Here is a 15,886-nt window from a genome sequence, read left to right on the forward strand (position 1 = left end):
AACGAACTTCTTGATGAGAAACTAGGTCCTGATCGTCCGATAGGTATTGATAAGTCTCGAGTTGGTGGAAACTTGACGTACACGATCCGGCTTCCAATCAACACGATCTGAAACCCGGTTAACCTCGCTGAGAAGGCTAATCCCTACATGCAAATCAAAGAACACAAGCAAGAACAAGGTAGATAGCAACTTAACTGCATATGAATAATTAAGCACTCGAATTTGGGGTTCCACAAACCGATCTAACGGCAAAACTGCAATGGCAGAAGTAATCTAAGCATAACCCAACCCTAAATCAATGACGGCTACTGAATATATGCATTCTAGGGTCGACCTTAGGCCTATGGACATATCCCTATTAGATTCCAACACGATACACGGCCCAATGGGCCCAAAGACGGTGACGCAGCACCTGGACAGATTCTGAAATCTTTCTTGTTGCGAAGATTCCTAATGACTTGGAAGGAATTTTGACGTAGGGCCAGATCCATTAGAAAGGTGGTCTCGTCTGCTTTCCATACATACGTAGAACGTAGAAATCGGAGTCTGAATGCAACCTGGGCGACAAATTTAGTGTGGGCTGCTACTGGAGCCCGAAGTAGACTCGAACTAGATATGGGTCAGACCTTCATCTTGACTTACGTCCATAATGACCTTGTCTATCTTCATGGTCTTCTCCCATAGTTACTAATCATAATTAAATCATTAGGTAGTATTCTATCCTCAAGAGCATATAAAAAAGTACTTAGTAACAAGCTCACCTGTAAATTTAATTGTCTGGCACGAGCTCTAGTGATTGGACCTCATAGCAACTTGAGCAGCGTGTGTATCAAAAGGAGTGATGTCAAGAAGCAAACCAAATGATGAATCAAGGTTTCGCACTGGTTATATATATGCAAGACGTCAGGTAAATGTTGTACATAAGAGCGGGTTCAGTGCAGTTCACTGCTGCCTACATCTATCTCCATCCATGTCATTTTGCAGTTAAAAAAAAAAGGAAAAAGTACGAAATACCCACCTGAACTATCATGGTCGACCGAATTACCCCCTAACTAGAAAACCAGACATTGATCACCCTAAAATTTTAGTACCGGACGAATTACCCCCCTCGACTCAATCTAGAGTGGTTTTGTTCTACGTGGCGTCCGCGTGGCAATCCAGTCAACATTTTTCTTTAAAAAATATAGTGGGACCCATCTGTCGTACCTCCTCTTCACTTATTCAAATATTCCTAATCTCTCTCTCGCGTGGCCGCAGGCGCGCACGGCGATGTGCGGCGGCGACGGCGCGAAACGAGGAGGGGGAACCGGCAGGAGCCGTCGACCGCGTCTGCGACCGCTCCGACCTCACCTTCGCGGCGCGGAGGGGCAGGCTGGGGCGCGAGGTGAGGCGGCGGCGCGAGACGAGGGAGCGGTAGACGGCGGCGCGCGGGGCTGGGCAGTGGGCAGCGGCGCGAGACGGTGTCTCGGGGCTCACCCAGTCCATGACGGTGGAGCCGCTGGCCCACGACGCCGTCGACGAGGCCACGGACGACGACGACGAGGAGCTTGCCTTGGCCAGCTGCCGGCCTCTCCCCTTCTTCCTCCTCTCGCTGCCGGCTTGTCAGTCTTCAGAATAACTTTTGCACTGAAGGTATCATCACATAAGACTATAAGACTGTTTGCATTACTGGTGTGCTTTGCAAAAGTATGAATGAAAAGAACTTTAAGCGTCGGCATCATAATGCAGATGTAGATGGAAACTAACACTCCGTATCAATTATAGCCAAAGCTAGGCTTCATGATCATGAATGCCATGGAGGACGAGATAATCAGATAGGAAAACTCTCACTTCTTTTACTAGATCCATCACTCTGCCCTTCGACCTCGCAAGAATCACGCGTGGCTACATCGCATCCATTCGCTGCAACTCCCCATGACACAAAAACCATCCACCGAAAGAAAAATACGGCCGTGAAAATTCGGTCGGAGAGCAACCGCGACGGAAGTTCACTGAATCCTCCTCCGGATCATGGCGCCCGAATCGTTCCAAACCAAAACCAATCAATCCCCCAATAGCACGCACAGGCAAGGCCAATGCAGCACGGCGAACACCAGGAGGCCCCCGAGGTCGAGCATGAACGCCGCCGCGGCCACCACGCGCGCGTTGTGCGCGAACACTGGCCGTGACGAAGGACAACGCCCCCGCGGCGGCTCCTCCGCGCCGTCACCGCCGGACCTGGAGGAAGAAGGGGAAAGGAAGGGGAGGAGCGGCTGCGGCGAGGAGGTGGTGTCGCCGCCGCCGCTCGCCACCCAGCCGCGCCCGCCACAGCCGCTCGCGTGGCGCCGCCGCCCACCTTCCCCCTGCGCACCCCGTGAGAGAGAGAGAGTGTGTGTGGAGAGAGAGGAAGAGGGGAAGGGTATAGATGGCCATATGGCCCGAGGCCCACGGCCCGGCACGAAGCCCGCAATTTTGGCCCGGCCCATGCACGGCCCGGCCCGACTAGGGTCGTGCCCGTGCCGGCCCGGCCCGACAGCCGGGCCGTGCCTGGGCTGCACCCTCGGCACGGTGGGCCGGCCCGGCACGGCCCGATCAAATAAAAAAAATATAGGGACAAAAAATAGACTTATATAATCGTATAAGGCATGGCCCAAGAAAATAGGTATACAAAATAGACTTATTTTCCAGCCATTTAAACACAACCCACAGAGTTGAGGGACCAAAAATAGACTTATTTCCAGCCATTTAAACACAGCCCACAGAGTTGAGGGACCAAATATAAACTCTTTCTGTGAGGCAGCACAATAGCCCATCGTGCCTTCGGGCCGGCCCGGCACGGCCCGACTAGTATTGGGCCGTGCCTGGGCCGTGTATGTCGCCCGTGGGCTGGCACGGCAAGGCACGGTGCATCGGTCGGGCCGTGCCGGCCCGACAAGCCTCGGCCCAGGCACGGCCGGGCTTGGGCCGTGCCGTGCCGGGCGGCCCAGATGGCCATCTATAGGGAAGGGGATGCATGACAGATGGGTCCCACAACTTTTTAAAAAAGAAAATGCAGACTGGATTGCCACGCGTACGCCATGTAGGACAAAACCGCTCCAGATTGAGTCGAGGGGGGTAATTCGTCCGGTATTGAAAGTTCAGGGTGAGCAATGTCTGGTTTTCGGGTTTAGGGGGTAATTCGGTCGACCGTGATAGTTAGGGGGGTAATTCATACTTTTTCCTATATCAATTAGTACAAAAGGTTGGCTACTGTTGATAATCATTACTAACTCGAAAGTTGCATAAATCTACAAAAGCAAATTGGAAACCAAACACTTGTTGAACCTTGTGACTCAGTTGTCAATCAAATTTAAAATTCCACTGCAAACGATGACACATTGTTTTCTCAAAGTTCATGCCTATCATAATTTCAACATGAGGCAAGGCATTGGGACTCAATCTCGATCGCTCTCCACCAGCAGCGATGACAATGTTTATAAATTAGAGCAAGTTGAATAGTATAGCCAACTATTAACTCCAAATCATCTATAATAATTTAATAGTCAATACATACATACATACGATATTACACTATTGATACCTGGTCCCACCTGTCATACGCACATTGCGTCTTGCAGTCCGTGATGCAGCTGGCTACGAATCTGTAGCCCATTGCTCTTTTCTCTCCTCTTTTATATTCTTGATATATGTTTATAGCTAGCTTATAATCTGCTATTGTACCTGCTTATATAAACTCCATCGTTAAATATAAACCAGAACCACGTCTGTCGGTGACATGGGACCGGGAGTATCATGACTAGAGGCTTGAGGCAGACACAATCACCCACGTGGCCTGGCACCCTCGGGGGACGTCGGGCCCGAGGGTGATGTGTGCGCCCACCTCTTGGTCTCCCCGAGGGGGGGGTCGGACCACTCCTGCCTCGCCCCCGAGGGCCGAGGCGCCCCGACCCCTCGCGGGTTCTACTCCGCGTGTATGGGTTAGGTGAGCACAGCGGGGCTCACCTAACCGCATTTATTGCGCCTCGGCTAAACGTGTCACACCGCACGAAGTGCAGTGCAGTGCACTCGTTTATCCGGTCTGTGACCAGTCACAGACCGGTCAGATCGCGGATTAGGTGGCGACAGGCGGTCTGACGCACGCTTCGCCCCATCCCGTCAAGACGAGAGCTTCTAGGCACTCGTCCCCAGCTGGAGCTAGCGTGTTACATCCCAGAGATGGCACGTTAGCCCCGGTCGATATATGCCAGGCTTCATCCTAACCATTACAGGCAAGATGTTGTGTGAAGAAGGGCAAACATGCACGTTGCTAAGCTGACGCGTGGTGGACAAGAATGACCGATTTGTGACCGGTCTGACACTGCTCATGTCGTCAGCACACAGCCACATTCCCACGACGCGCCTGCCTCCGGCAGAAGTGGAGGTAGGTGTGTGCCGTCCCGTCAGGAGGATGTTCGGAGGACAACCGTGCAAATCTCCGTCCATTTATGAAGAGAAGAAAAGTCCAGTTTGGAAAGAGAGGGGTGCATGTGGTATCCCCTTGAAGTATAAAAGGAGGACCTTGCCCATGGGAAAAAGGGGAGGATGATCTTTTCCAGATTCGGGACCTAGAACAAGGGAGAGTTTGGCTCACACTTTGTAGCTCCTTCATACTTAGATCCACCAAAACACAGGAGTAGGTTATTACGCTTCTCAGCGGCCCGAACCTGTATACGTCGTTTGTGTCTCATGCTCTTTCGGTAGGTCGCGATCTTTCCACATACAGAGAGAGCTTGGGATCTCACCCTGAGCCCCCGGCCGAACCGGCAAAGGGGGGCCTGTGCGGTCTCCCGGTGAGGAGCCCCGCGCTCCGTCATCTGGCGCGCCAGGTAGGGGGCTCAGCGTGTGTCTTCTGAGCTCTCGCACTCTGCCCTGTGCGCCAAGCTTTTCCAGTTCAGCCTGATGGCCGAGCAAGCAAAGGCGCACGACCACTCTCCGAGTGTGAGTGGCGACGACGGGGAGCCGAACCCACGCCGTCGAGCTCGTACTCCACCGCCCCCTCCACGCCAAAGTCCTAAACGGGGGGAGGCGCTCGAGAGGGTCGAAAGATCCGCGACTTCACCGATCGCGGGTGATGGAAAAGAGCGGCAAGATGGGGAGCGTCGCCTCCTCGTCTACGGCGACGGCAACACGCCCCAGGGTGCGCTCCAAGCTGCGGGCGCGCTCTTACGCCACCCGCCTGTCGTCCCTGACCCGGAGTCTCCAGCCCAACGATGGCTGGACGACGTGGCCAAATTGGTCATGACGGCGCGGCAGCGCCTAGATGCTGGTGGGCGGTCCTCCGCCACCAAGACCTCTGGTGCTGCTACCACCGGCTCCGCGTCGTCAAGACGGAGGGCACGACGAGCAGCAGCCGCTGTTCGCCGTTCGGCTGCCACTCCTTCGTCGACTCCTTCGACCCGGGAAGATCTGCGTGGGGAGCAGGACGCCCGCGCCAGCATCGAGCGCCGGCGTAATGACCGAAGTGCTGCCCACGCAACGGAGGGCGCTTCCTCGTCCAGAGTGTCACCTCGACACGGACGTGGGAATCAGCCCTCCGTGCCCCCGGTTGGTGGTGTCAGCTGTAGAGCCTTTGTGGCGAGTCTTCGGAATGTCCGTTGGCCCCCAAGGTTCCGGCCCACCATCGCCGAAAAATATGATGGCAGCGTCAACCCCGCCGAGTTTCTCCAGGTCTATACGACCGGGATTGAGGCCGCCGGGGGTGACGACAGGGTCATGGCGAATTTCTTTCCCATGGCCCTGAAGGGGCAGGCGCGGGGTTGGCTAATGAACTTGCCACCTGCATCTGTCCACTCTTGGGAGGATTTGTGCCAACAGTTCACCATGAACTTCCAAGGCACATATCCGCGCCCCGGTGAGGAAGCGGACTTGCACGCCGTACAGCGAAGGGACGATGAGTCACTTCGATCGTACATTCAGCGGTTCTGTCAAGTCCGCAATACCATACCATGCATCCCTGCACACGCGGTAATCTACGCGTTCAGGGGGGGCGTGCGGCACAACCGCATGCTCGAAAAGATCGCCTCCAAAGAGCCCCAGACTACCGCGGAGCTTTTTCAGCTCGCGGACCGAGTGGCTCGCAAGGAGGAGGCCTGGACTTGGAACCCCTCCGGTTCCGGTGTGGCAGCTTCGGCCGCCCCCGGATCCGCCGCTCAGACAGGGCGGCGTGACAGGAGGAGGAAGAAGAGGTCAGTCCGTTCCGACGACGAGGGTCATGTCCTCGCCGTCGAGGGCGCTTCGCGGGCCACCCGAAAGGGGAGGCCTGCGAGCGACAAAAAGAAGGAGGCCAGTGCTCCCAGCAGGGAGCGCCCCACCGGCAAGTGGTGCACCGTCCACAATACCTCCCTCCATGACCTTGCGGACTGTCGCGCAGTCAAAAGCTTGGCTGAGCGGACAAGGAAGTGGGAGGAGGAGAGGAGGCAGGAGCGCCGGGAAGGCAAGTCCCCGGCGGTTCCTTCCGGCCATCGGCGAAGTGAGGCCAAGCAGAAGGCCCCCGCCGAGGACATCGATGATGGCAATGATGACCTAGGTTTCCAAGAGCCTGGGGCCACCATTGCCACTGTCGATGGAGGAGCGTGTGCGCATGTTTCTCGCCGGAGCCTCAAGGCCATGAAGCGAGAGCTTCTGGCCGCGGCCCCTACTCATGAGGCGACGCGCCGGGCGCGGTGGTCGGAGGTTGCCCTCACTTTCGACCAGACCGACCACCCACCGTGCGTTGCCCGGGGAGGGCAGATTGCGATGGTGGTTTCTCCCACCGTTTGCAACGTGAAGTTGGGGCGTGTCCTCATTGATGGAGGAGCAGCCCTCAACATCCTTTCCCCCGCAGCCTTTGATGCCATCAAGGCCCCGGGGATGATGCTCCGGCCGTCCCAGCCAATCATCGGCGTGACGCCGGGGCACACTTGGCCGCTAGGTCATATCGACCTCCCGGTCACCTTCGGTGGACCCGCCAATTTCCGCACGGAGCGGGTGAACTTCGATGTGGCGGACCTCAGTCTGCCCTACAACGCGGTCCTGGGGAGGCCCGCGTTGGTGAAGTTCATGGCGGCGGTCCACTACGCCTACCTCCAGATGAAGATGCCGGGCCCCGATGGCCCCATCTCTGTCCATGGCGACCTCAAAGTCGCGCTCGCTTGTATGGAGCAGCGCGCGGACCGCCTCGCCGTCGTGTCCAAGCCCGAGGGTGGCGACGAGAGGATTGGCACATCCGCCCCCGCCGCCCCGAGGCAGCGGATAGTCACGTGCGATGAGGTCCCGGTCAAGGAGGTTGCCCTGGGCGATGGCCCGTCCAAGACCACACGGATCGGTGGTCTCTTGGATGGCAAATAGGAAGACGCGCTCGTCTCTTTCCTGCGGGCAAACGCTGACGTCTTCGCATGGAGACCGGCGGATATGCCCGGGGTCCCCAGGGAGGTGATTGAGCACCGTCTCGCCGTACGATCGGGCGCAAGGCCGGTCCGGCAGAAAGTGCGGCGCCAGGCCCCGGAACGTCAAGCCTTCATCCGCGAGGAGGTGGCGCGACTTCTGGAGGCCGGATTCATCCGCGAGGTCATCCACCCGGAGTGGCTGGCGAACCCGGTGGTCGTTCCTAAGGCGAACGGCAAGCTTCGGATGTGCATCGACTACACCGACCTTAACAAGGCATGTCCTAAGGATCCTTACCCCCTGCCTCGCATAGATCAGATTGTCGACTCCACAGCGGGGTGCGACCTTTTGTGTTTTCTAGATGCATACTCTGGTTACCATCAGATTCGCATGGCTAGGGAGGATGAGGAAAAAATTGCGTTCATTACCCCTATAGGAACTTATTGTTATACGACAATGCCCTTCGGGTTAAAGAATGCAGGTCCTACTTTTCAACGTACTACTCGAATTTCTTTGGGTAGCCAATTAGGACGTAATGTTGAGGCTTATGTCGATGACTTGGTTGTAAAGACGCGCAACCAGGAAACGTTACTTTCAGATTTAGCGGAAACTTTTGAGAGCCTCCGCTCCGCCCGCATAAAACTGAACCCCGATAAGTGCGTGTTCGGTGTACCTGCGGGCAAGCTTCTCGGGTTCCTGGTCTCTGCCCGAGGCATTGAGGCCAACCCCGAGAAGATACGAGCTATAGAGCGGATGCGCCCCCCCAGCAAACTTAGGGATGTGCAGTGCGTTACCGGTTGCATGGCCGCCCTAAGTCGTTTCATATCGAGGCTGGGAGAGAAGGCGCTACCCCTATTTAAGCTCCTCAAACGCTCTGGGCCGTTTGCTTGGACGGAGGAAGCTGAACATGCCCTCACTCGATTGAAGGCATATCTCAGCTCTCCTCCGGTTCTGGTCGCCCCGGAGCCAAATGAGCCCCTGCTACTCTACTTAGCGGCGACCCCCCAAGTAGTTAGTGCAGCGTTGGTTGTGGAGCGCGATGAGGACAATCCTCATTCCGCGCACCCCCACCCTGTGCTGACTTGGCCCGGGAGCGAGCAGGGAGGAGAGGCCCCCGAGCCGAACGGTGGCCTAAGGCCCCTGATGACCGGAGTCGGCCCTCTGCCCGCTCGTCAGACGGTGCTGGGTGCCCCCGACCCTCAGGAAGGCCCCGAGGCCACTGCGGGAAGGCCGCACCTATCGCCCTCTGACCCCGCGGCTAACCCTGTACCGATTCGACCCGGGAGAGAGCAGGGAGGAGAGGCCCCCGAGCCGAACGGTGGCCCAAGGCTCCCGACGACCGGAGATGGCCCTCTGCCCGCTTGTCCGACGACGCCAGGAGCCCCCGACTCCCAGGACGGCCCCGAGGCCACTGTGGGAAGGCCGCCCCTGTCATCCTCCGACCCCGAGGTCATCGGCACAGAAGACGAGTGCGCCCCGAGGGGCCACTTGGACGAAGAGCGCCCCGGGGATATGGCCCCTAGCGAAGAGGATCGGCCCCACAGAAAAGTACAGCGGCCCGTCTACTTTGTTAGTGAGGCCCTCCGGGACGCCAAGACCCGATACCCTCAGGCCCAGAAGATGCTTTACGCTATTCTGATGGCCTCGAGGAAACTGCGCCATTATTTCCAGGCGCATCGGGTCACTGTGGTTACGTCTTACCCCCTCGGTCAAATCTTGCATAATCGAGAGGGTACAGGACGGGTGGTAAAATGGGCAATCGAACTTTCTGAGTTTGATTTGCACTTTGAACCACGCCACGCTATCAAGAGCCAGGCCCTCGCCGATTTTGTGGCAGAGTGGACCCCGGCTCCAGAGACCGCTTCAGTCTCTGAGGCCAGCTCGGACCCCTCGCAGCTGCCTCACACCGCCCACTGGGTGATGCAGTTCGACGGCTCCCTGTCTCTTCAGGGCGCCGGTGCGGGGGTCACGATAACTTCTCCGAGCGGAGACGTCCTCAAATACTTGGTCCGTCTCGACTTTCAAGCGACCAATAATATGGCAGAGTACGAGGGACTCCTTGCCGGACTCAGAGTGGCAACTGGACTGGGGATCCGCCGCCTCTTGGTGTTAGGCGACTCTCAGCTGGTTGTTAACCAAGTCTGCAAGGAGTACCGGTGCTCTGACCCGCAGATGGACGCCTACGTGCGCCAAGTACGGCGCATGGAGCGCCATTTTGACGGGATAGAGCTTCGGCACGTGCCCAGACGGGATAATATAATAGCCGACGAACTCTCACGACTCGCGTCCTCGCGAGCCCAGACCCCACCGGGCGTCTTTGAAGAAAGGCTTGCCCAGCCGTCGGCGCGACCCGACCCCTTAGGGGAGACGGACGCGCCTGATCGGCCCCCGAGGCCCGTCGGAGCCCAGGCCTCGGGACCCGAGGGGAGCACTCCTAGCTCCCTTAGATTGATTGCTTGGATCTCTGAGGTCCAAGCATACCTCACAGATAAGACTCTACCCGAGGACCGCGAAGGGAGTGAACGCGTCCATCGCATCTCCAAACGCTACGTGCTGGTAGAAGGGACCCTCTATCGGCGCGCGGCTAACGGAATCCTCCTGAAGTGCATTCCTCAGGAACAAGGCGTTGAGCTTCTTGCCGATATCCATGAAGGGGAGTGCGGAGCCCATTCCGCCTCGCGCACCTTGGTTGGCAAGGCCTTTCGTCAAGGATTCTATTGGCCGACAGCTCTCAATGACGCGGTCGACCTGGTCCGGCGATGCAGAGCGTGTCAGTTCCACGCCAAGCAAATCCATCAGCCGGCCCAGGCCCTGCAGACCATACCACTTTCGTGGCCATTTGCTGTCTGGGGGCTCGATATCCTGGGACCGTTTAGGCGGGCCCCGGGCGGGTTTGAGTATCTGTATGTCGCGATCGACAAGTTCACTAAGTGGCCCGAGGCTTATCCGGTCATCAAGATCGATAAACACTCCGCACTTAAATTCATTAAGGGCATCACGGCCCGGTTTGGAGTGCCTAACCGTATTATTACGGATAACGGCACCCAATTCACTAGTGAACTCTTCGGCGACTACTGCGAAGACATGGGCATCAAGCTCTGCTTCGCCTCACCTGCCCACCCTAGAAGCAATGGTCAAGTGGAGCGCGCCAATGCAGAAATCCTCAAAGGCCTTAAAACCAAGACCTTCAATATTCTCAAGAAGCACGGCGACTCATGGATCGAGGAGTTGCCAGCGGTGCTCTGGGCGAACCGAACCACACCAAGCCGAGCAACCGGGGAAACGCCTTTCTTCCTCGTCTACGGCGCAGAAGCGGTTCTCCCATCCGAGCTCACCCTGAAGTCTCCTCGGGCCACCATGTATTGCGAGGCTGATCAAGATCAGCTTCGCAGAGATGACCTCGACTACTTGGAAGAACGAAGGCGGCGCGCGGCCCTCCGAGCCGCGCGTTACCAACAGAGCCTGCGGCGCTACCATCAGCGCCACGTCCGGGCCCGATCACTCTGCGTCGACGACCTCGTCTTACGCCGCGTCCAAACGCGTGCTGGATTGAGCAAGCTCTCACCAATGTGGGAGGGTCCGTATCGAGTGATCGGCGTCCCCCGGCCGGGCTCCATACGGCTGGCCACGGGCGACGGCACTGAGTTGCCTAACCCATGGAACATCGAGCACCTTCGTCGCTTCTACCCCTGAGGGGAGGGGTCGGGTGTCAGGTTTCGGGCTCGGGCCAACCCCGCACCCCCCCTCGGGTGTGCAGGGTTGGCCGGGGGCTGCCACACATGCACATTCTCTTTTCTCTTACTTCAGTATTTCAATAAAAGCAGTTTCAATTTCCTAAGGGCTGTATCTGTGCCGTTTTTTCCTTTTTGAAGAATTTTGGCTTGAAATAAGGTCGCTCGTGCTCAACCTTGCCCTCGGGGGCTCGGTTCGGTCAGCTAAAATCGCCAAACGGGGCCCAGAACCGAGCCGTGCCCTGGGGCGTGGTGAACTCCGGGGGGGAATCGGCAAAAACCCACAATCGGGTCACCCATAACCCTCGGTCACCACGTTCCCGGCCTGGCCAGTCTCGACATGTGGATCTCCCCAGGCACTAGCCCCGACCCGCGCTCTTCGAGGATTGGGACTTGGGCACGAGCCCTTAAATCAAGCTAAGACACAAAAGGACCACGGCACAGATCATCCTCATCTCATTTGTATAGCAAAGTAAAATTAACACAAAAATTTTTTCATCATTTTTTGATTGCAGATTAAGTTGATCTATACAAAAAAGAGGCCTGAAGGCCTTAGAAGAAAGAAAAAGAAAAAACTGGAGATTGGCGGGGGCCTGGGGGCTCAATCCGATGCGCCCGGGTCGCCGGCCTCGTCGTCACTGCCGTCTGCACCGCTGGCGTCGCCCTCCTCGTCGGAGTTGGGGGCGAACGCGAGCCGAGGGGCCGAGCCCTCGAAGCTGTGGACGATGTGGTCGGCGGCATCCCGGACCTGCGCGCGCGCGCTGTCTTCAGTCCCAGGTGGGAACTCATCCAGCGCCATCCACGGAGAGAAGTTGGGGTCCCTGGCCTGGTAGCTCGCCAGGACGAGCTCCACCGCTCCTTGGGCGAGGTCCCTCGAGGATGACTTGATGGTCTTCTCGAGCTCCTCGGGGAGCTGCTGGAGAGCCCCGGCCATCTTCGAGAGGTGCTGAGCGAGACCTCCCTGGTTGGTGGAGTACTTCATTGCCTGGCCTTTCCAGAGGCCCGCCTGCCGACCGGCGCGATCCAGACGGGAGACTGCATCCCAAAGCATGCCGGGCCCTATCTCGCCCGCCAAGCGGAGGGCCTCGGCTTCCCTGGCGGATGAGTCTAGCGCACGCTGCATGTCGGCGATGGTGAGTTCGGTAGCTGCGAGGCGGGTGGCTAAGTCACTTTCGCCCGCAGCCGCCCCGCCACTGCGTGCCCTCGAGTCCAGCTCCTTCTCCCGCGCCTCGAGGTCAGCGGCCCGCTGGTCCAGTGCGGCCCTCTCGGCGCGGACACATTCTAGATTGCGGCGTGCCTGCTCCGTCAGCGCTGCCTCACGGAGGGACAGGCTGTCCGCCAACCGTTGCGCCGCGGCCTCGGCCTCTTCGAGAGCTCGCTCCCGCTCGGTAAGCGCGTCCTCGCGGAGGCGGAGTGCGGACTCCTCTTCGGCGCAGGCAGACTCGTGCGCCGCCAGCGTTGCCTCCCGGGTGGCGACGGCGGCCTCGCGGTCCGCCAGGTCCTTCTCCGCGACGCAGGCGCGCTCTTCCAGCGCCATGGCGCGCGCCTCGAGGGCCTCTTCACGCCGCCGGAGCGCCGCTTCGGTCTCCGTTGCTCGCTGCTCTCGGGCAGCGGCGGCATCAAGGACCCCCTGGGCGGTGTCGAGCTTTTTCTTTAGCTCCGCCTCCCAGCTCCCGTATTGAAGGCGGAGGGAGTCCTGCGCCTCGTTCATCACAGTGGTGGCGATGAGGGCAGCCCCCCGCTCCTCCTCCACCTCTCGAGCGATCTCCGCCAGCGCCGTCTTACGGGCTTCAAGATCTGAGACGTGCCGGCGGTGTGCCTTGCGGCCCGCTTCCACCATGGCCTCCACCGAGCGCCGCCCCTCCTCGACACGCGCCCATGCGGCGTCGAGCTCCGCACGCTCCGCCTGCAGGGCCTCCACCTGGGCACTTAACCCATCCAACACCGCGGTGTTTGCGGCGGCTAAGGCCTGCAGAAGGGGCTCTGCGCTCAGCGGGGCGACGGAAGGCGTGGGGAAGAGCTGCCTTGGAGAAGATGCCGCGCGGCTCGGCCCGCCAATGGACGTGCCGGACTCGGGGATGTCCCCCGGACCTGTTTGGTCCTGGGCGTCGCCCGAGGGAGTGGGCCCAAGCGATGCGCCCGCGGCCTCGTCGCGAGCCACCCCAGAAGCTGTCGCCTGAGCGTCGCCCGAGGAGGTGGGCCCAAGCGACGCGCCCGCGGCCTCGTCGCGAGCTGCCTCGGAAGTCGCCATCGCCTCAGCCTGGCGAGCCCGGGCGGCCTCCTCCCGGGCGGCTTCTTCGGCTTGGCGAGCCCGGGCGGCCTCCTCCCGAGCGGTATCCTCAGCCTGGCGAGCCCGGGCGGCCTCCCGGGCGGCCTCTTCAGCTTCCCGTAGGCGATCTGCGGCCTCTCGCCGGTTAGATTCCCGCCTCCGTGCCTCTACGGCCGCCGGATCTTCGGCCTCGGACTGGCCGGACTTGGGATGGTGGGAGGAACGCGACGGGACATCACTGAAGCGGAAGGAAAAACCAGAAGACAAACAAGATGGGTAAGAGAAAACTTGCTTTTGGGATAGAAGAGAGACGGTCGCAATGAGCGTGGGACGAACCTGCGAGGGGGTCGGTTAAATGACCACCTTGGAGGAGAAATCAGGTTTCCCCGGGATGGTTCTGTCTCCCCCATCTTGCGGATCCGCTTCTTCTTGCACTCCCCCTCGGGCTGCGATGTTGGCGCGGCCCCCTCCGGGCGCCTGCTGCTAGCACGCACCGCCCCGCCCCCTCGGGGAGGAGATGGGGGAGGTGTTCCTCCCAGCTTCCTCTTTCCCCGGGCGTCGGTAGGGCGGTTGCTCCCCGAGCCCCCGACGCGGGGCCCAGAAGCACGACCCCCTCCTGGGGTAGATTGGTCCCCTCGGCGGCTCCCGCCTGCGCCGTCATGGCCCTTAGGAGCCTGCTCCTCTGAGGCCCCGACCGCCGTCATAATGGTCAAGATGGAGGCGCGGTCTGGATCGCTGCAGAGGGGGAGGATTCCGTGGGGAATGAGGGACGCCTCCACGGAGTTGAGATTCAGCACCCGTTGGACCAATATCTTGAAGTCCTCAGGAGCCCAATCCCATCTGACTCCCTGGTGGGTCCGCATGTAGTCTTCGGACCCGGTGTACTCCCAGGCGCCCCGAGCGCGCCGCTGGAGCGGCGCAATCCGACGACGGAGGTAGTCGCCGTACACCATGGCCCCTGTGAGCCCCTGGGATCGCAGGCCCGCCAGGCGGTCGAGGACGGCGTCATAGCCATCCCCAGATCTACCGGCGCCCGCCAGCTGGAGGCCTGCGCCGGGGGCTGACTCGGAAGTCGGAGGCGCGCTTCGTCGGCGAGGGGGGTGTTGTCACGACCGGAAATCACCCCACAGGCGTTCCTGACGTGCGTGTATTATTCCTTGTCCCAGGAGGCAAGGTACACCAAAAGTTGATACAATTCAGAGTTTAACAAGCGGAAGCGTATATAAAATTATTACATGGGCAACAAAGGCCCAGCACACAAAGGCAAACGAGAAACAGCGGAAGACTAGGGCGACGACCACAGGCGCTTGACGGCAGGCACGAGCTAGACACCAAAGCCTTCATCTTCAAGGAACTCCTCATCTGGACTTGGGAAAAATTGAGCAAGACTGAGTACAACCACCGTACTCAACAAGACACACCCACAAATGCAGAATAAATGCAAGGGAGTACAAGGGAATAATAATATAGGGATTAAGTTTTGCAGTAAACAGCATTTAAAAGACATTTAGTTGCTCAAGCTATTTTGTAAACACGATCCTAGAGCTATACAATGTTATTACTCAAGGCCGTGAACCCTCACGGACCTGCCTTAACCCAAGGCCTACGATGATTCGGACCGAACTGGCAACCCGACCTGGGTCCCAGCTCGTCCCAAGCCAACCCAGGCCAACCATTCCACATTTTAGTTGTTGAGCAAATTTTAAGAATTATAACACTGACTTGGGTACATTGCTAGGCTTGCCCATATCCGAGGGCTCGGCTATTCGAATAGATTTACTCTGATCAGAGGTGTACATCTTTACCCACAAGACACATCTTCCTCACGTGTTGCCACGTGCCACATACCACCACGGTATACGGGCGGAAGACGTGACATAGTTTCCAACCCATCCTAGCCTTAGACAAGAGTACCGACCCAATCCTACCTACGGCCGGGATACCCGGGACAGGCAGGCAGAACTGAGCCCCTAGCATTGGGCACCAACCCTCTGCCGTATGACATCTCGACTACCGGGCCGCAGCTCGTGTAGCCTTCATTTGTCCTGGAGAATGTCCATCGACGCCCGACTTCATCCATCTCCAATCCGTGTACTTTTGTTTATGACTAGACTGAGCCACAAACTAAGCCTTACCCATTAGACATGTGGAAGTACGGTAGTGCTTTGCAACAGAGGCCCGAGCTTTAGTCCTTATAGTGGCCGGGGTGCTACTTCCCACAACTGGCATGCACCCAAACCCCACCGAAAACAGGTTTTAGGGGTTTTGAAAGAGGAAGAGAGGTGTGTGTCCAATTCCAACATAAGCCAACCATTCCAGAGTATCCAGGTGATATGAGAATTTCCCAAGTCTAAAGTTATAAAACCACCTAATGTTGCCTAATTAATCAGCGAAGCATCTACCTAAATTCATACTAGTGGAACCACGAATAGAGTACCCACTAGTTGAGGTTTTGTTTAATCTAGGGTGAACAAGGTAATAATAATAACAATAACAATAATAATAT

At 58.3% G+C, this 15,886-nt stretch overlaps 1 protein-coding gene across 3 annotated transcripts in view; it reads right to left on the reverse strand.

The window, feature by feature from the left end:
* Nucleotides 1-179: 179 nt before the first annotated feature.
* Nucleotides 180-15,886, reverse strand: part of LOC107281189 (uncharacterized) — a 30,032-nt gene continuing 14,325 nt past the window's right edge. For 2 of the 3 annotated variants that reach the window (XR_001546515.3, XR_010741960.1), the window contains 2 exons: nt 762-14,742; nt 180-687 (listed from right to left, as the gene is read on the reverse strand). Coding sequence is in view for 1 of the 3 variants with exons in the window: in XM_066311538.1 (XP_066167635.1) it covers nt 11,713-13,362 (1,650 nt within the window). In the remaining 2 variants the exon portion in view is untranslated. Of the gene's footprint in view, nt 14,743-15,886 lie in introns of all 3 variants that reach the window. The other variant, XM_066311538.1, reaches the window with a different exon arrangement.

This window comes from Oryza sativa, chromosome 6, assembly GCF_034140825.1.
Source record: "Oryza sativa Japonica Group chromosome 6, ASM3414082v1".
Taxonomy (NCBI): domain Eukaryota; kingdom Viridiplantae; phylum Streptophyta; class Magnoliopsida; order Poales; family Poaceae; genus Oryza; species Oryza sativa.